Genomic DNA, 19,930 nt, shown 5'->3' with positions numbered 1-19,930 from the left:
CACAGCACGGGAGTACAGTTGCATTTCTGAGGCCATATCCACCAACTGCATTGTCCTAAAAAAAAAAAACAACAACAACACTAAAAATGATATATTTTAGTGTTCTGTCAGTATATCGTATGTTTCTGGCCTCGAAATAAGTGTTTATGAATTTGAAGATATACGTCTAAAGCAAAAGTCTAAATACAGACTTGTATCTGGTCCTTTATCCGTCTGCACCACAGCATTACAATCCCAGCTCCCCACAAGGAGTCACAAGAAACACCCAAGTGATCCTGAATGATGAAGAGGATAGAGAAAACATTTTTCTTTCAAACAGTTGTGCTCATTTTTACAGGATTTCTTTTTTACATAAATTACTCATCATTTATTTTCTACAAATTACATTATTTTCTACAAATGTCTAGTTTTAGAAACTGGTTAGAAAATTGAAAAGCATGAATTATTTCAACATTGTCTATTTTCCATGCATTTAAAACCATCTGAATATATTCTGATCTTGTTGATATACACTGTTTGATGAATTTTGCATCTTTGCTGAGTAGTATTTGTCAGAGCAATGACCTCAACATGACCAGGGACAGGTGAGCTATTCTGGGTAATCTAAACTATCTTGCACAAACCCTGTGAAAAACAGCATCTGGTCAATCTGGCAGGATAAATAAGAAAAGGGTCCTGAAAGACTTTCTAACTTTAAATAATTTTAATTCTGGATTTCATTACTTTACTGTAAAATGCAATGGGTTGTAAAAGAAACATTTTACTTTTAATTTAATGAACACACATTATTTATCAAAAATAAATATAAAAAGTCTGAAACTGCAGTTGTTATCACAGCTCACAACTTGATATGGTCTTATTTTGATACATTAAATCACCATCTGTGTGTGAAGCAGGTGTGCAGTTTCACAGGGAGGAGACAGAAAGTTTACTTATACTTAAAAAAAAATGTTTTTAAAGTCCCAGTTTGTTCACACGTGCCATGGTTCTTCAACACCTCACACGTTTTGTTAATCCATAAATACCTCAACAGGAGCTAATGATTAAGACGTATGTCACACCTTTGTTTTTAGAGTGTTTTTATCCAAGAGACTCGATCACACTGAAGTGAGTGACACTCTGACCTGTGGGCGTGGTTAATATGAGTGATTCGTTTGGATTGGTCAGGTGAAACTTGCTATAGAAGGGAGACCATGATAAAAGTCAGTTCACCTTGTTTTCAGGGTGATGCTGAGTCAAGATGAAGGTCATTGCTGTCCTTGCACTTTTTGTGACCCTGTTCTGCCAGGGCTACAGCAGTAAGAGATTTATTTTTTTGCTCTATTATCATCATAGTCCATATTACAGGTTTATCAATAACCATGTAATACAGATGCGAATACAAATATCACTGCATTGCTGTATCATTAAATTACCAGTCTGCCCTGTTGGCTTCCAGACTCCCTGGACTCGTGTCAGGGTCGGTGTGGTTATGGGACAGACAGTAATTTCTCCTGTCAGTGCAATGCATCCTGTGAGCGCTACAGAGACTGTTGTTCAGACTACGCTGAAATATGTAAAGGTGACAGCCAACTAATCATTACCCTTTTTCAAGACTTGTAAGATTGTAAAACAAAATTATTTGACAACCTGCATCTTTCCTGTTATCACTAGTCTGTTTCTTTTCCTTCTAGCTGGAGCCACATCTTGTAAAGGCAGATGTGGCGAGAAATACAACTCTCAGAACAAGTGCCACTGCAACTCCAAGTGCACCAAGTACAACAACTGCTGCAGCGACTACACAGACCTCTGTGACAGTAAGTCCAACCACGTGCCACCTGTAGCTGACCCCCGTCTCACGTGCCATACTGTATCTCACCACTGTTGACCCATAGCTTCTATCTGTTCGTGTTGCTTGAACAGCTATGACACCTGGTGACTTTCACATGGTGTACTCAAAATCTAAGCAGTCAGCAGTCAGACGATGAGCGCTGTATCTGCAGTTTGTGAAAATAACTTTAATATTTGTTTTAACCTTTTGTTTTTCAGTCTTTTCATCTGGATGTGTCACGGCCTAATAATGACTTTATATGCTGTCTTGCTTTGCAGTGGTAGAAAATACATTTACAAGTACATGAAAAGTGCATTTATCCACCTACTGTACTTAAGTACAATTTAATTGAGTATTTCTACTATATAGTTCTAATCCAAGTATTTCAGAGGGTAATATTGTAGTTTTTACTCCACTTTAAATATTTGACAGTTATTATTTACACAAAAAACATTTTCTACAATACATCATGTGTAAGGATTAAACCAGTGGTTCCCAAACAGTTCGGCTTCTGGAGGACAATTTGTCATCCTTCAGATTCATCTTGTGACCCTGTGAAGGGGTACGACCTCCAGGTTGGGAAACACTGACTGAACAATCTAACTGTATATGAAACAGTTAAACTTGCTCCACCTCCACCAGCTTCAACAGTAATATAATATATCAATGTATCACAGATGTTCTCTAAAATGAATAATTTTACTATTGATATTGCAGGTTACACCTTTTTACTTTCACTGAAGTAGAATTTTCAGTACATTTAATTAAGTAGTTTACATTGTGGTATAGGAACATTTACTTAAGTAAAGAATCTAAGTACTTCTTCCATTACCGTTGATTGTGAGACCAGCTTCTACAGGTCAAAGCTTTCAGTATGTGACCAGCAGGTGTCACTATTGTGCTATATAACATATAGAAAGCAAACTTCCCCTGCTCCCTCTCTGTTTAGTAATGCCCAGTGGGGGAAGAACTGTTCAGATCAATGACTTGATCCTTTACCTGCATTCAGAAGTTATAAGTTATAATTATAAACAAAATGAACCTACAGTAAAATATGAGAAGTACTCCGTATGGAGAATGGCCCCTCTCAAAAGTGTGTATCACTGTACTGTTGTAAAATGTATCATTACTGCTATTATTATTGACTGCAAACAGTATTTTGATGTTGTAGGTGGTCAAGTTGGAGGTCAGTTGATCTATATATATATACAGAACATATATATATATATATATATGTCTGATGTAAAATGTAATCCTAACACTTAATATGCAAAGTAAGTAATAACTGTAAAATAAATGTGGTGTGAAAGTATAATGTAGCATAAAATAGAAGTAATCAAATTAGCCTAAATCAAAATTTTAAATATAGTACTTAGGTAAATGCACTTTGTTATTAATTATTGTAAGTGTGTTTGTGATCTTCTACAGGTGATGGGGGAGGTGGCGGTAGTGTGATCACTGATGCTGAGATCAAGGCTGTCTCCGAGACACTTTACGCCCTGGACTCCAACAAGGCTTCAGCCTCAGAGTTGATTATTGAAGCTCAGGCTCTGGTGCCCGACTCTCAGACGAGCTCGCAGACAGATCTCTCCTCTCAGCCGTGAGCAGACAGTCTTAGTAGCACAACCTCCTCTTCTTCTTGATTCTGATGTATTTACCTCTTTTTCTGCGTCACCTGTTGCTTGTGTTTGCGCTTCCAGCTTGTTCCGTTACCTGGATGAGGAGACTCTCTTCACCAGGCCCACATATGTTGCTCTCCTGGCTGTGCTGGACAACTACCAGAGGATGACTGGACAGGCGGAGGACTTCAGCCCTGAGCAGCTGGCTGAGCAGGAGGCTTTTGTCAAGGAGACCATGTCCAACACTGAGCTGGGCAGAGAGCTGTTTGCCTTCCTCTACACAAAGGGTAACTAGGTCCATGTGAAATAGCACATCCTTACACTGGTTCAGCACTGCTCACATAGAGGTGTGGTGAGGCTATTGCTCTGGCGCAGGGGTTCTCAAAGTCTGACACTGTGGGAAACCCCACCTCAGACAAAACTGAGAGTCAGTGCATTATCTGTGGGCTACAACTTACAACTTGAGCCCTGTTTTTATTTAGACTTTATTTGTTTACATTTGTCAAACTGGCACCAGTAAAGGACCAGTGTGTAGGATTTAGTGGCATCTAGTGGCAAGGTTGCAGGTTGCAACCAACTGAATACCCCTCTCATCAGCCATCTGTTTCCAAGCGCGCAGATCGGAGAACCTACGGTGGCCTTCAGCTAACATAAAAACACCAAAGCCCCTTTCTAGAGCCAGTGTTTGCGGTGTCCACTCTGGGCTACTGTAGAAACAGTCTTAGTTTCAGGTGATTATACACAAATGAAAACATAATTATGAATATTACATTCCATTTCTGACACAATACGTCCCCTAAATCCTACAACTGGTCCCTGCCGAATTAGAAATGAGCAGTCCCTGTTTGTGCTGTACCCGTGGATGTACAGAAAGACATCACTTGATTACTTTGATATTGATGAAAACTTAAAAACAAGATTTGTGGGCTAATTCTGGAGCTACTATAAGAGTGTGTGAGAGTCTCCCTCTAGCTTCCACAGATGGAAAACCTCTGCCCTTGTGTTTAAAATGAATCTTATTCTCCATTTTAAGGTGTCTATGCATCAGAGGAAGAGTTCATTCAGGATCTGAAGATGATGTGGTTCGGTCTGTACTCCCGCAACAACAACAAAATGGACTCCAGTGGCTTTGAACACATCTTTGCAGGTTTGGACAGAGCAGATGTCTTTGAAACACCATAAATGTCTTAAAAAGGAACATTTCATGTGTTTAAAAAATAACTATATCCTGTGTGGTAGGAGAGGTCAAGGGAGGAAAGGTGTCTGGTTTCCACAACTGGATCCAGTTTTATCTTCTTGAAAAGAGGGGACAGCTGAACTACTACAGCCACAGCTTCAACGGGCCTGTAAGCATCCAAGATAAAAATGACGACATGGTGGTTTGTGTTGCGACATATGAGGCACTCCCTTCATTTTCTTTCTTTCTGTCACTCTCAGTGGACTACCTACCCTGACGTCATGGGAATGCAGTTCATGTGGGGAGGCTACTTCAAGCAGGTCGGCTCTGCAGTCATCGGCTGCAGCCCTGAATTTGACTTTGCCATTTACAGCCTCTGCTACATCACTCGCCCTGGAAAACAGTGAGTAAATCTACACGTCTTCTGATGTCCTTGATGATCGTTTCTGATTTCATTTTTTTTAATTTTATTGTCCATCTTCCTCAGGTGTCGTCTGAGCCTGGGAGGAAAGGAGCTCATTATCCAAACTTACACCTGGGATAAATCTTTCTACGGTGAAGGGAAGAAGTTCATTGGTTCCGCCTTTCCCGCAACCCCCAGGAACTGAAGCTGCCATCTGCTAACCAATAAGCAACATATAGAAAAGTCTGCCTGTCTGTCTGTCATTAGGCTCATTATGTAAATGCTTTGAAATAATATTCCCAACAGAAGCACTTATCTCAGTGAGTACTCATAATAATCAAAATAATCTGAACAATTAATCTATCTTAAAATGCTGGTTCTTTTGTTTGAAGTGCTCCAGAAGTTGCCCACCCAGACACACGCATAGCCACTTGCATGAATAAAACAGTAAACCAGACAGTTGATTAATCTGCAGTGAAACATTTCTGAGCAGTCTTACAGAGCATGAGAATGTGGTGCTCTCCCAGGGGCACGATCAAACTGTGCCTAATGGGGCAAAAAATGGGCGTTTACACACTCTGAGCGGGCACAATACTGACACCAACCCTTCAGTAGTAAGAGCATGTGTGCATTTGACACAATTGCTTATTGTCCTTTATAACAGCAAAACAAAACCCCCCCAAAAAAACTAACAAAATGCAGGCTTTTGCAGTATGAACTATGGAAACAAAAAGACATTAACAGATCCTGTTCTGCTTGACCTGCTCTGAACAGTAGCCACCAGCTAAACCTGTTCTTATCAGCTGTCCATAAAGCTGTGCGTGTAACTCCCCAGTGTGGGGTTAAGTGTGTGTGTGTGTGTGTGTGTGTGTGTGTGTGTGTGTGTGTGTGTGTATGTGTGCGTGTGTGTGTGTGTGTATTTGTGTGTGTGTGTGTGCCTGTGTGAATGGTTGCATCCTACAGGGTGTGTGTGTGTGTGTGTGTGTGTGTGTGTGTGTGTGTGTGTGTCCAGCTGGGATGGGGGTTGATTTTCCTCTTTCACTCATCTAGGGTGACTAACAGGATAAATTCTGGTCTGCCGACAGAACAGGGGGACACACTTGCAGCCCTGTTTAAAGAAAGTATTACAGGAGATGGATCTGCCACTGATCCCATTGTCCACCAGTCTGTGTGCATTCATGCAAAACAAGAGCACAAGACCAGTCAGTTTGCAGGGAAACCCCGGCCTTCAGCAATTCATCTGATTTTGGCCTCACATGCAGTCTAAGTGTTGCAGCAACATGACAATAAAGTGAGCCCCGGGAAGAATTTCTCTTGCTGTTTTGTCAGACAATATTACATTTTCTGAGCTGGTGACTCTAGAAATTAGAAGAGTAAATCTTCTCTCTTTTCACACTGCCCTCTTTTTAAAGCCCCAATGGAATCAAATTAAATCACAGTGGGGCAAATAAAAGAAAAAAAGATTCAATTGTTTCTTTTGTCACTCACACAACTTCATAATCGAATTATAGCTGGCCACCCGCCAGCATGTCCCCGCATCTCCCCCAAATGGGCTTCTCCTGGCAAATCTTGTGAGCCACCTGACTTTTGTTTTGTAATTATATTATCCCGCTCTCCCTTTGGCGTGTTGCGGCTAATGGCTGCGCGGGCTAGCCCAGCTGCACATGCAGAAACAAAGCTGCTTATGGGGCCAGACAATGGACCCGTGGAAAAGGGACGCCTGAAGGCGGTCAGCCAATGAGCACGCACAACAGGGGGCCAACAGAGGGTTTAGGGTAGGGTTAAGGGGGTTTAGAGGTTCAGGCAGAGAGGGGGGGTGTCTATTTTACCCAGTAGTGGGGTCCATCAATGAGATGGTTAGTAGAAGGACACATGGTCAACATCACCCCTGTCTCCCCAGGGTCGGTGCTGGGCTGGAGGGAGGTTCAAGTTTGGCTTAGATGCTGGTCATTTCTAAAGTTGATGGGGGACCATGAAATACAGAGCAACGTTCATTCTCTGGAGTTTTTTGTTTGCTTTCTGAACAATTTGATGACTGCATTGTCATTGGTTTACCATAGGTATACATTTCGAAATGGACACAGTCACATGCAGAGTGAGAGATACAATCTGACCTTGTTAGACTATTGCTGCAGTAAAAGTATATCTGAGGCTGCTGATATTGTAGTAAGAAAAAGATTTTTGATTGCTGCACATGTAATCTATCCTCATCCCTAAGTGTGAGCACACACACACACACACACACACACAAACACACTGACACACACACGCACACACTCCTCATGCTGTGGTGTCGACATCTCTCTGAGGACTTCCAGTATGACAGATGGACAAAGCCCACTGTCCCCCACTATCACACACAGAAACACTGGGGATTTAGAGGAAGGTCATGTTTGTGTGTGTACTGGAGTGAAGTTTTATCTGTCCTCCATTTAAAAAAAAAAAATTATAATAAACTAAATTCCCATCTCACAAACATACCTAGAGAAGGTGAGGGAGGGACTGTCCTCTGAGCAAAGTGAACATGCTGAGTGAGCCGAGCAGCCAGTGGAGAATAGATGAGCATCTGAGCCACAGACTGTTAAAATAAGAGATATGTTTAAGAGAAGGCCATCTGCAGGATGGCCTCATCATGTGTGGCCAGCACTGAGGGACCTGGGGACATTATGGCATACATACAGTATTGCTCTTGAGCACCACTTGTGGAACATGAAGAATGGACGACGTGCAGTAAGTGGGTCAAACTGGAAGTAGAAATGATAAAGAAGCAGTTTTGTCAAGACAGACTTGTTATTTATCAAACTGGGATGCAACTCATACCTCTAAGATGAAATAAAAAGCGAATTCCGTTTTCTATAAGTATCATAAAATGTGTTGTGTGTGTGCATGTGCGTGTGTGTGTCTGTGTCTGTGTGTGTGTGTGTGTGTGTGTGTGTGTGTGTGTGTGTGTGTGTGTGTATGCAATGGGGACACAGAGCCTCAGCTATCATATTCCCCTGCCAGTTCCACTCTGGGGATGGAAGAGGCCTAGCTCTGCTATTCCCATTTCAGGCTGCAGGTGTGGAATAGGACAGGCAGAGACCCGGGGGTGGGGGGTGTCGGCCTGGGAATGATCGGGGAGGCAGAAACACGTACTTTAGGTGTGCAGATTATCTTGTAAAATGCCTCAGGCCTCTCATGTAGAGCTAAATCTAAACCCTAAAGCACATATATTCTCTCTATAGACCCAGTCTACAACCCCTACAACCTGAATTAAGTTTATTATTTCAGATAGTGCGGAACCAAAAGTGAACAAAGTGATCTTTTCTTCTGGTATTTTTTGCAAGTTTGAGTACACAGGTACTGCCTCCTGGAAATAGCCATATGCCTTCACTCAAAAAGGTGAAATACTAAATCATCTGAAATCTTTCATATTACACGTAATTTAAATAGCCTTTCTACAGCATTAAAAAAACCCTTCCAATATTGAACGATATTGATAAGTAAAAACATTCATGGGTGTCACATAGAAACATTCAGTACGAGTCATGGTGCTTTAAGCTTCAAAATACAGAAGCCTTGCACCCAAATCCTTCAGAGAGAAGGGGGTGACATGAGTCATATTATTGATGTAACTGCACACCTCATGTGACCAAACATACCCCGTCTGGTCAGAACTGCCTCCTGGGTGAGATGAACTTGTTCAACAGCTTATCTCCGCAGTGCAGAGGGATGGATGGCTGGAAGAGGGGATGGAGCAAACACCTGCTCACACGCAACTTCAAGCTGTCACATACAGTTAGGCTCAGCCGCCTGAGCGCGTCTCCCCTCCGCTCAATGCAAACGTGCCGCGGATTTGGCGGCCGCCCTCGCAAAGCAACAAAGACCCGGGCCTCTCCTGTTTGTGTTTCAGTGAGCTTATGCACATCTCTCTGACCCTCCACATAGGCTACACACACACACACACACACACACACACACACACACACACACACACACACACACACACACACGCAGAGGCGACGAGCCACGGGCCGGCCACGCGCAAGCTCAGGCGCGTCAGCAGGAGTGTTGGATGGAGTGGGAGGAGGAGGAGGAGCTTCTTTACCGTGGAGGTTTAAAACCCAGAGCCCCCGCAGAGTGACCCGCACTGAGACAGACAGACTCTGTGGGACAGCACCGAACTTCAGCACTGGTTCATGGGCAGAAAGACCAAACTGTGATCCGAGGAGGACAGAATATCAAACGTCTTGAAGAAGTCCCGGAACACTTCAGCACCGGTAAACTTTATACTCGTATTATTCATGTAATTGATGCAGCCTAGACTCAAACTTCTTTAACATTTTAGTTCTGATCTTTTACATCTTTTCTTCAGTTTTTGTCATGTGGTGAACCGCAATTTTAATCCTCCAGCTTTTGTGTCCAACTGAAACAACATAGAAAGTCAACAGGCAGTGAATATATCTAATGAAAAAAAGTATAAAAGGCTTATCTCAATATGCTTCAGTCGATATTTAGCAAATAGCTGCTCAAGCACGCAATTTGTGGCGAGACATTAATATTTCTGGCTTTTGAAAAGTCTATTTCAATTCAATCTGAGTCCTCTGTCACTGATCTGGGGGATGTCGATCTTTCATTTAATCCCACGGTCGTCGCTTCATCCGCGGAGCAAATCCTGTGATGCCCCAGATTGAAGTCCTGTCAGTGACTTGATCTCGCCGGGGCATTACCAGTTCACAAGTTGACCGGGATTACCCGGAGAGAGGAGAGGAGACAGAGGGGCAGACAACGTGGAAAAATAGATAATGCATATATGAAAAACAAATAGCCATCATATGCGATAAAGGTGTTAAAGTCAGTCAGCCTGTGTGTAATGTTTCGACCAATCAGAATGTGGCTAAGGAGGGAACTGTCCGGTGCTGAAACACTGAGCCCGTTTTGAACACTGCTGAGAATCAGAATAGTTTTAGTTTTTTATATAAAGTTATTACTCTTTATTATTGATATGCGTTATTATTGATTTTATTTATACTCACTGGCTCCTAATTTAGCCGTTTAACCACCTCATTAAAATATGATTTGACATTAAAAAAAGCTTACTTCTTAAGTTTGATTCAGTTAACATTTAGAACATTTAAATAATATTTATGTGCATTTTATTGCCTACATGAAAGTCTTTTTTACACTGCCAGGATAAACTAGTGTAGAAACACTGAATCATTTATTTTTCTATTGGCCTAGAGGTGGCCTACTCTTATTTAAACATATTGAGTCTTAAAATACTGGAATCTATTGGCTATAAAATCCCCACCAAGTCCAAGTTTTTAATCATAGAGTGCAAACTTCTGCACGTTGCTAAACCCCAAAACCTCTAGAAAAAGGTAAAGAGGGCATGACCTCAGGTTTTCAGTGGTAGCTAAACAGCCCTGTAATAAATTAATTATCAGTAACAAGCCTTTCACATCAAACCAGGGAAAAGAAAGCATTTATTGTGAGCTGATTTATACTCAGATACTTGAATGCCACCAATGCTTCATATTAGCGTAAACCATAAATCGAGATATTTTACCACATAACTGTATCGTCACAGTAGATTAGAGCAGTCATAGATAACTTTAGGCTGTGGTGAGCAAAGGCATGAGGTGTCTGCACTAAAGTAAAGTAAAAGTATTCATTAGAGTCAACTGTGTGGTGTTGGTAGATTAATCTATAACAATGCATCATATTTCATAAACTGTGCTTGTATGTAAAATTTAAACATGTTAAGTAACTAGTACCTGTCAGATAAATGTATTGGGACAGCATTTATAGAGCCAATTGACCTCTCAAAGCACTTGACAATGTGTGTTTCATTCACCCATTCACACACACATTCATACAATGATGGTGCAGCATCAGAAGCAGTTGGGGTTCAGTGTCTTGCTCAAGGACACTTCAACAATTTGGGATACTGGGGTTTTCCTCTGACATGCAGTGGAGAAGAAGAAGTGTAAGAGTGTAAGGATATATATTTACAACAGTAATGAGGATGATTTGTCAGCCTGTCAGTGTGTGCACCGAGGCAGATGTGTTTAACAAAGATGTTTTCTTTTTTTCTACAGTACTATGATGATTAAGCCGTATGTGAGACAAGGCGAGGGAGAGGAGGTCGTCAGCCCTCTGCAGTGGATGGATGAAGACATGAGCTCACCTGATGGAGACACATCAGTCTCATCACATCACTACAGAGCAAGTGGAACAAACCCACAGGTCAGGGAGATGGGGAGTGAGGATGCGGAGGAAGACGAAGAGGACGAAGAGGAAGGGCAGGAGGATGAAAACAAATCCAAACGGCGAGGGCCCAAGAAAAAGCGCATGACCAAAGCACGGCAGGAGCGTTTCCGTGCCAGGCGTGTAAAGGCTAACGCCAGGGAGCGCTCACGTATGCATGGTCTAAATGATGCTCTGGAGAACCTGCGCACTATCATGCCCTGTCACTCCAAAACCCAGAAACTGTCCAAGATTGAGACATTACGGCTGGCTCGCAACTACATCTGTGCTCTGTCTGAGGCCCTGGAGGGAGGCCTGTCCACAGAGAGCAGGTCCTTCATGGAGACACTGTGTAAGGGACTCTCTCAGCCCACCACCAACCTGGTGGCCGGCTGCTTGCAGCTGGGACCAACTCCCGGCGCTGGGATGAGACCTGAGGACAGACACGGTGTTCGGGCACCACCTCCTCCTCTTGGTGGCATGGTGAGCTATTCCTCTCCAGGCCTGCCAAGTCCGCCGTATGGTACGTTTGACTCTGCTCACCTGCTTCACCTGAGGGCGATGAAAGGAGGATCGTATGAGAATCACTCGCCACATGAGTATAACGCTGGCGGTGTGGGGACCCCTCCCTACGACGGTCCTCCCACACCACCCCTGAGCATCAGCAGTAACCTGGTGCCCAAACAGGAGCCTTCACCCCATTACCCACCCCCACACCACTACTCCCCTTCCCCTGTGGAGCAGGGCCTGTATCAGACTCAGAGCGGCTATGACGTACACTTGGAGGGGCCATACAACACCTACCATCCACCACACATGCCCCCCCGACACATAACCTCCGTCTACAGAGACTAAAGAGGATCAGCAGAGTGGATCCTGCTTCATCCAGCAGTACACCCTGACTGGTCGAGTCCAGTCTCTGATCATTCATGAACACTGACTGATGCTGATGTCTCTCAGACTTTAAGGCCGAGGGATCGATCTTTCTCAGTAGACAGACTGCTAGTAGAACGGTAGAATAAAAATGGTTTTAAATGTGTGGAGCACTTGCACAGTAGACTAGCACTGCTGAACATTGTTAATATTAGAAAATACTTGACTTAAACCAACACACTTTCTTAAAAAAAAATGTTTACCAAATAAGACCCCGCAGGTCCTAACAGGAAATCTTGCTTTGGGCCATTTTGACCAGATGTCCTGTTTTTTGTAAAATAAGCACTTCTTCTTTAGCTTTGGTTACACCAGATATTCTACATAAATTAAAGTATTTTTATTTATTCTCTAATTTAATACAGTATATATGGACTTTAATCTGATGTGCAGGTGTCTGGTTTTCCTTTTGTAAATATCTATGGTCAAGACTTCTTCTTTCTTTGTTACTTAGACTGATAGTTTGTCCCTTATACTATTTTTCTTTTGTGTCCAGTTTTCTTTGTTGGGTATTATTTCATGTTTTGGACTGGAAACACAGTCAGAGGTAGATTTGCCAGCACAATGTAACTGATTTTTGGAAGGTGTCTGCATCTTAAGACATAAGGTGTCTTATGGACGGAGAAAAACAAACTGGAAGAAAATACGTGGGGAGTGATTGGATTAGCGATCAAGGCGAAGATGCAAAAAAATAGCATTCTCAGGTTAACATTGTGAAAATGAATATCTAACTTCCAACAGATTTTGCATTGGATTTCATGTTTTTTTTCTTAAGACTCTGTCATTTTGTTTCTTTTGGAAAAATTGATGTTATTAAAACATTAAAAATTCAATCAGTCCATGAATTCTCTGTTTACTTTTTGTTAAAGTGGTTAATACTGAAGGATGGATGGATGGATGAACTGATGGATGGATGGAGGACGGATGGATGAACTGATGGATGGATGGATGGATGGATGCAGATCCTGTTTGTCTCTCATTTTTCTCTCCAGGCCTTGGTGGTTTAGCTGCACTAATCCTTTGGCCGTCTTTTAATGAAAGGACGGATGTGCGAGGCAGGATTGTGAGATAAAGCTTTATGATTAACGTGGCTGCCCGGCTACAAAGACTTTCTTCTTCACTGACACTGGGATGGCATAATCCTGGTCTGACATCCACTCGAACCACTACTTAACATTCGTAATAAACACATGTCTGTACATTTATACATTGACCTCTCAAATACACACAGGAACGTACATCTAAATTAAGATTTATATGATTGGAGAAGCCTGACATTCCCCTTTTGTGATGGGAAACAGGAGTGAATCTAATGATTAAAAAGTAACTGAGAAACATTTGATGGCAAAAGGTGGAAAAGAGAAATAAGAAACTTATAATATAAAGAACAGGTGACTGAGCAGAAATATAAAAGTTTAGACATGTACTAAAAGTGGAGAAGACGATTAGAATAAAAAGCAAAGATCTGATCTAAGAGCAGCCACTTCTTGTGCTTCACAGTCCATGTTGGTCAGTGTGAAGGCCACCCATCGAGAGGTCAGTACGAAGGGGTCACAAGGTCTCACTGGGTCATGACTCACTGGTGGGAATGGTCTGAAAGAGTCATGGTCACCAGTTGCATCATCATTTTTCTGGTAAAATGTACCTTTCTGTGAATTTCTGCACAATCTCCTCATGTGAAAGAGTGAATGTTGGGTAAGTATGATGATAGAGGTTGTATTATGGACGAAATGCTCATAATCCCGATAAACACGCTGATGAACAGCCCACGCTTGACCTGCGCTGGGAGAAATATACAGCTTTGTTTTCACATGGATTAGTATAAGCTTGTGTGTGTGTGTTTGCAGTGCTTTTTCAATGCTAACTGGGGAAAGCAGGGACTAACTTTGAAGCAGCAGAATGAATAACAAAAACAGGGCGTGCCCCTGCAATTTGGAGACACCCAACTATCCCCAGATAGGGCCTTTGACACTGGACATGTAGGATAGTCTTTATTTAGCCACATGATAGATAGTAGACCAATGGTCTAGGGTAAAAAAAAAGGTTTGTCTTTTGAAAGGGGGGCTTTTGCACCCAATACAAAGAAAGGGCTGCATTTGTCCTTACCCCTTTTGACCCTTGACCTCTCTGATTGTGAATCTGGATGAGCATATGATGGCCGCAGAGATGCTACGTATCTCATGTGCTGCTGCTGTCTTGGTCAGGACGCTCCTGTAAAAGACATTTTTAATGTCAGTGAGGCACATTCCTGATGAAATACAGAACATTTAGAACATCTTATTTTAAGCTTCCTTATATATAAGTAAGTAAGTAATTGTATTAAAAATGCTTGTGTAACTAAGGCTGTCTGTCAGTGCACAGCCGGTAAGATGAACAGGCAAAAATGTATAATTTGTCTATAGGCAGGCACACAATTCAATATGAAGAAGAAAGTTTCCAATAATAAATTGATAAGGAATGACAGTTTCCTCGTGTTTAATTGGAGCAGATGTTTCAGGGAAATTCAAATTTTTCCAATAATTAATAACAAATTAAATAATTCTTTATGTAAAACTTTCTGGAAAATTATAGACCAATAAAATGGTACCGCCTTACTGCCTCGATGGTGTTAGCACCTGGGCAACAATATGGCATACAAAGTGTTTGTGTGTGTGTGTGTGTTAGTTTTAGTAGGGATATGTTGGTTGATGAAGTCTGTGTGTCTGTTAGAGTGCACAGATCATGAATGCACGGTTGTGTTATTTGGGATAAAACAGTATTAAGCAGCTGATCAGAGCTCAGTGTCTGAATGGGTGCATTAACTCACTAATCCTGAGGGGAGAGGGGCAGCAGTTCATCTCCTCTGATACACAACAGCATGCAGCTATTGTGCACGTACTCAACAAAACAAAGCATCAGGCAGTGCTTAACACTCACTCAGACACCATTAAAAGTATTTTTTTTAAATATGAAATTAAATTTAAGAAAAAGGCAGTCTCCTTTATAAAGCTATAACGAGTGATGCAGCTTTCAGAAGATGCATTAGACTGAAACAAATCTGTAAATGAGGAGAGCAGAATCACACTGCCACCAAGTGGTGAAGGTTTTGCTGAACTAAAAACACTGGATGGATGAAAGATGAGCATTTGGCCACTGGGTGTCATCATTGGACAACCTGTAGTAAAAATAGAGTGACGTTCCTTCATTGCTTGGCTAACGATAAGTGATTGAGATTAAATCATCTGTTAAACAACATATTCTGTTGAAAAAAACTCACATTATATTGGAAATCATATCAAATATTTTAGTAATGCTGCTTAAATGCAGGCAGAGAGCGAATAAAACAACATTTGTTGAGTTGTTATCGGTTAAAACACAGCAGAGTGAGTGAAGAGTGGGAATAGAATTAACCTATTTACATGTAAACTGGTTGATGGAGTGTGTTTGGTTCTGAATAATCAGGCTAATGAAGGTACCTGGGGACGCTGCTCTATCAGAAGTCTGCATGCTGTCCTCTCTATCCAGAGAGCGATTGTATCAAACTCTGTAATTATTTACCATGAAAGGACATGAAAAAGGATTAATCAAGGAAATCTGACTGATTAAATCTTCAAAGGCAGCACTGAAGTGCAAGGGCTAATAGGGAAGAGGGATGTGGTCGGCGCTTTTATCCTTGAGGTGGAAAAATGAAGAACAAAAACAGACAGTGCTCTCCAGGACTGCTGGCACACTGAGGCGAAAAAGAGCCAAAAACAAAAAAAGCTGTAGGAAAAACAACACAACTGGCACCAGCTCAAGTACAACTCTTATTTGAGTTTAATGGTATTGTTTGATCAAATTCACTTTGATTTTGTGTGACTGTGTCTTCTTTCATAGTTAATGAGACAAATGATGTGTTTAATGAATCTGATGTAGGTGGATGTTTCTGGAAAATCTGACATCAATGACACAATTTTATTAGTTGCACAAGAAAAGAGAGAGTTACTTTCTTGGCCTCTGTCAGCACTAAGTTTATTGAAAATACTAATTGGGATCCTAAAGGATACTAGAGGCATACACTGCAACAACCAAATAAAGTCACTAACACCTGACATGTAAATAACTTATGATAAGTATTCCTAAAATCATATAGCTCAAGATACAAAGAATACAGTAGAAAAAACAGATACAGAGAGAAAACTACATGGGAAACTGAGATGGGTCATTTTTAGTAACAGGATAAGTTCAAGCAGGGTCGAGGTGGAGGGGGACTGGAAAAACAAGTTGCATAATGACAGCCAAAAATCTGAGAACAACTGAAAGAGCTGGGCAACTATAGGATGCACTGCCATTAAATTTGGTACAAGCAGAGATGGTGCCCAGATAGATTTGTTGGGCCAACAGTTTAATTCATCCCCTAAATCTTCAAGATAGAGGCACACATTTTGTTCGCCAGAGGCTGAAGCATAATTACTTTGGTGATCCCCTGACCTTTCTTCTTCTTTCCCCATCATCAGGCCAAAATTTGTATTTGTCTGATACTTTGGTTTATAACCAATTACCCACAGAGGTTTTGTGCTAATTAGTAATGTTTGCAAATTAACATGCAAACATTCAAAATTTAAACACTGAATTAGAAAGTAATACATAAACTACGAAAAATGATTTATTTCTCCTGTAATAATTAGAAATTTAATGATTCGCTACAGGTTTACTGCAGGTTCACTAAGTTAAATTTAAGACCTTTTAAGATGTTTTTAATGACGCCTAGAATGTAATTTAATACCTGTTTCCCCATCATACCGTCCAACATATGAAAACGTGATGAATGTTGTATATATGATGTATGAAGCCAGTAGAGGCAATATGACTTACAGTTTATCATTATTAAATCAATAATTAATCATTAAATATCACCTGGGTCTGGTAAAACAAAGGGAAGTGTATGCATCAATGGATGGATGGAATAAGTTAAAAATGAATTAATTAACTAATTTCAGGTCCATATATTGATTTTACATTTTTTTTTTAAATTACAAAAATATATTATGGTTTTGATTCCTTTTTTTTCTTGAGGAAACTGAATCAAATGCTTTTCAATACTTTTCAAGACCTTCAGATATCCTATTAAAACCAAACACTGTTTTCTGAGGTTAGCAAAGAGTATATCTTTGAAGACTTCAGCGCATAAGTGCATGATCTGTTATCTGTGGCATTTCCCATTATTTCTAAATCATTTGTGTGTACTTTTAATTTTTCATCTCATTCTGACACCACCTTCTGGTCAGTAATTACATTTACAGTAATTCACTACAATTGTTAAGCTCAAAACCAAAATATGGTTTTATTTAAAATGAGCATTACAGCCTCACAGAGCTGCTAAAACAGCTGTAGACTGACTGTGTACAGTACTGACACATATATTTGCATACTTTTACTTTTTTAATAATAGTTTTTCTTGACATATTTGTATTATAATTTCCATAAGAAACATTTTTGGTTGATATTTTCTATGAATGTCATTACTTTTGAAGTAGGATGTCACACTGAACCAGGCCTTGATCATCTGTACAGTCATAGCTGTGGTTTCAGGCTGTTGTATGACCTTGTATGACCTCCCTCTGAAGACAAACCATCTCTGCCTCAATGCAAGAAGTGAACAGAGAGCCATAAAAAATATACTGCATCTTTGTGGACAGGAGTAGTTTAAGATACTGGCTGAGTGAGTTGTTACGTCAGCCCCAACAGCTCCACGTGCCGAGGGGAATGGAAACGTACATAAACATTGATGAGCCACATAAAGATCAGAGAGAGACCCTGCCGGATGTAATGGCAAGCGTTCTTGTAAAAATTTTATTGCAGAGAGAGAGAGAGAGAGAGAGAGAGAACCCAGAGAGAGGGGGAGGAATCTGTGTGAGTGTGTGAGTGTGTGTGTGTGTGTGTGTGTGTGTGTGTAACTGTATCCCCCTGGTGAAATGTGCTTACTGCTCCAGTTTGCTGTCCTTCCCCACTGTCCCTTAACCTAACCCCTACGTGGCATGTTGCCAGAAGGTGCTGGTGTGTCTGTTTGAGTGTGTGTGTCCTTAACGAAATGACAGAGAAGGCGTCTGCCTTACGTTAAACTGGGATAAGAGTTTACATGGGCATCTCATCCTCAGGAGTGTCACAGTGGGACTCTGCCAAGGTTGACGGGACGGTACCATTACTGCTTTTACTGTTCACATTAAACACTTTTAAGCGGCCTGTCTCACTTACAGCAGAGCAATTCACACACTAGATGTCAGTAAACTGTTCATATACTTACCCGTACATTTGCTCTCCATATCCTGTAGGTGAGTTGCAATGCAGGGGGCAGAGTAGAGCTGAGGCCTTTTAGCGTATCAGAATTAGACTGACATTTACTCGACATTGCGCCATGCGTCAATCTCACCTCTCCTCCTGCTCCTCCACCTAATACTCTCCTACCTCTCTGAAACGACAGTTGCAAGCACATTTATGATATCCGATCTGAATTTACACCTTATCTGGCAGCAGGGAGGAATCGGTATTCTAACACACAGTCCCACAGTATTGTGTTTGTAAATTTTGTGACTGTGTTTTGACTGTGTTCATCTCTCAGTAATCCCCATTCATTTTCATATCCCAACTTTCCCAGCACTTCACTTTGGGTGTTTCGTTTGGATGCCACATTGAAGCACGTAAAGGGGGACGGAGAGGCACAGTGTTTTGGGCTTGCCCTCGATCAGAATTTTAAAGAAGGCAACCAACTGTAAAAGTTTCCCTCTGATGTTTGAAGCTTCGCACAGTGAGATGTGACTGGAAACACCAGGAGGCCGCCATCCTCACACGTCTGCCAAACACTGAATAAAAGGGTTTGGAATTGTATGTTTGAGACAGTCAGTGCATTTTTGTTCACACTGTACCCAAATTGCTGTAACCAGACCAAAACGATTGAAGAGCTCTCAAATTGATGTTAGTGTCTTAGTCTGTTTGATCACCTACTTAATGTCTGGAGAGATTTCTGGTAACCTTAAAAAATATCTTATTAACATGAGAGAGAAAATGAGAAATGAAAGGACTTCGGCATGGACATGGGTTTCCATTAAGAGTGGGGAAAGTCTATCTGACAGCTCATAACTGTCAACCTATGCTAACATTAGGTTAGCATCATGACTGTTGCGTCTGACAGAATACGACGTTGACTTTCTAAATTAATATTTTCACACGATGGGTCTGTCATGTGCGTGTGTTAGCACACGGCGTGTGCAGCAACCTCTGTTGTTTTCTGTTTTTTGTTTCCTGTAGTATCACATTTGGTTTTGAGGATGGTGGAATTTCATTGGTTTTGGTGCCAACGACCACATTTCTCGTAGCATGCCATCCCGAATCATATAATCATATTATCAGTCCTGCTCAGTGATTTGCAACTTGCAACTCAGCTAAATATGACCTTTCTGACACATTTGCAGAATCAAACATGTGTTACTGGAATTTTTATTTTTATTCTACAATTGAATGATTAATGTTGCTGTTAATCAGTTTAACAAATCTGAGACAAAACCCTGGTGGGTATGGAACTCCTTTCTAAATCAAACCTAAAGGAAAAAAAAAGAAAAAAGACACAACATATTGGCCTGTGAGCCATCTGTTTCATCTGACAATCAAATTTCCCTTTGCCTCAGCACATCAATATTTTCTTTCTCTCCTTCATGTCTCTCAAGTTTCAACAACTTATCACCCTCCTCTTCCTCAACAACACAAGCCGTCCAATCCTCTGATCTACCATCCGTCGCTGCCCCCCCCCC

General features: G+C 41.2%; 2 protein-coding genes across 2 annotated transcripts; both read left to right on the top strand.

The window, feature by feature from the left end:
- Positions 1-1,146: 1,146 nt before the first annotated feature.
- endou (endonuclease, polyU-specific) lies at positions 1,147-5,466 on the top strand. Its single transcript, XM_023423619.2, has 9 exons — positions 1,147-1,298; positions 1,439-1,561; positions 1,674-1,796; positions 3,239-3,410; positions 3,511-3,716; positions 4,463-4,576; positions 4,669-4,775; positions 4,867-5,009; positions 5,094-5,466. Exons 1-9 carry the CDS (start codon positions 1,241-1,243, stop codon positions 5,212-5,214), a joined length of 1,167 nt encoding a protein of 388 aa, XP_023279387.1. The 5' UTR covers positions 1,147-1,240; the 3' UTR covers positions 5,215-5,466.
- A 3,673-nt stretch (positions 5,467-9,139) lies between these two features.
- On the top strand, positions 9,140-13,006 carry LOC111667686 (neurogenic differentiation factor 4-like). The gene is made up of 2 exons (XM_023423441.2): positions 9,140-9,268; positions 11,090-13,006. Exon 2 carries the CDS (start codon positions 11,094-11,096, stop codon positions 12,090-12,092), a length of 999 nt encoding a protein of 332 aa, XP_023279209.1. The 5' UTR covers positions 9,140-9,268; positions 11,090-11,093; the 3' UTR covers positions 12,093-13,006.
- The last annotated feature ends 6,924 nt before the right edge of the window (positions 13,007-19,930 follow it).

This window comes from Seriola lalandi, unplaced genomic scaffold (genome assembly GCF_002814215.2).
Source record: "Seriola lalandi dorsalis isolate HSWRI2012SDOR001 ecotype SW California unplaced genomic scaffold, Sedor1 jcf7180002054692, whole genome shotgun sequence".
NCBI classification, from domain to species: domain Eukaryota; kingdom Metazoa; phylum Chordata; class Actinopteri; order Carangiformes; family Carangidae; genus Seriola; species Seriola lalandi.
Note: the sequence above shows the minus strand (reverse complement) of the source record. Positions and strands in the feature narration are given on the sequence as shown.

Excerpts from the sequence above, each read along its gene's own strand:
- endou (XM_023423619.2), top strand. The coding sequence starts at position 1,241 with ATGAAGGTCATTGCTGTCCTTGCACTTTTTGTGACCCTGTTCTGCCAG. Across the intron at positions 1,299-1,438 it reads GTTCTGCCAGGGCTACAGCA|ACTCCCTGGACTCGTGTCAG; the intron begins GTAAGAGATTTA and ends GTTGGCTTCCAG. Across the intron at positions 1,797-3,238 it reads CTACACAGACCTCTGTGACA|GTGATGGGGGAGGTGGCGGT; the intron begins GTAAGTCCAACC and ends GATCTTCTACAG.
- LOC111667686 (XM_023423441.2), top strand. The coding sequence starts at position 11,094 with ATGATGATTAAGCCGTATGTGAGACAAGGCGAGGGAGAGGAGGTCGTC.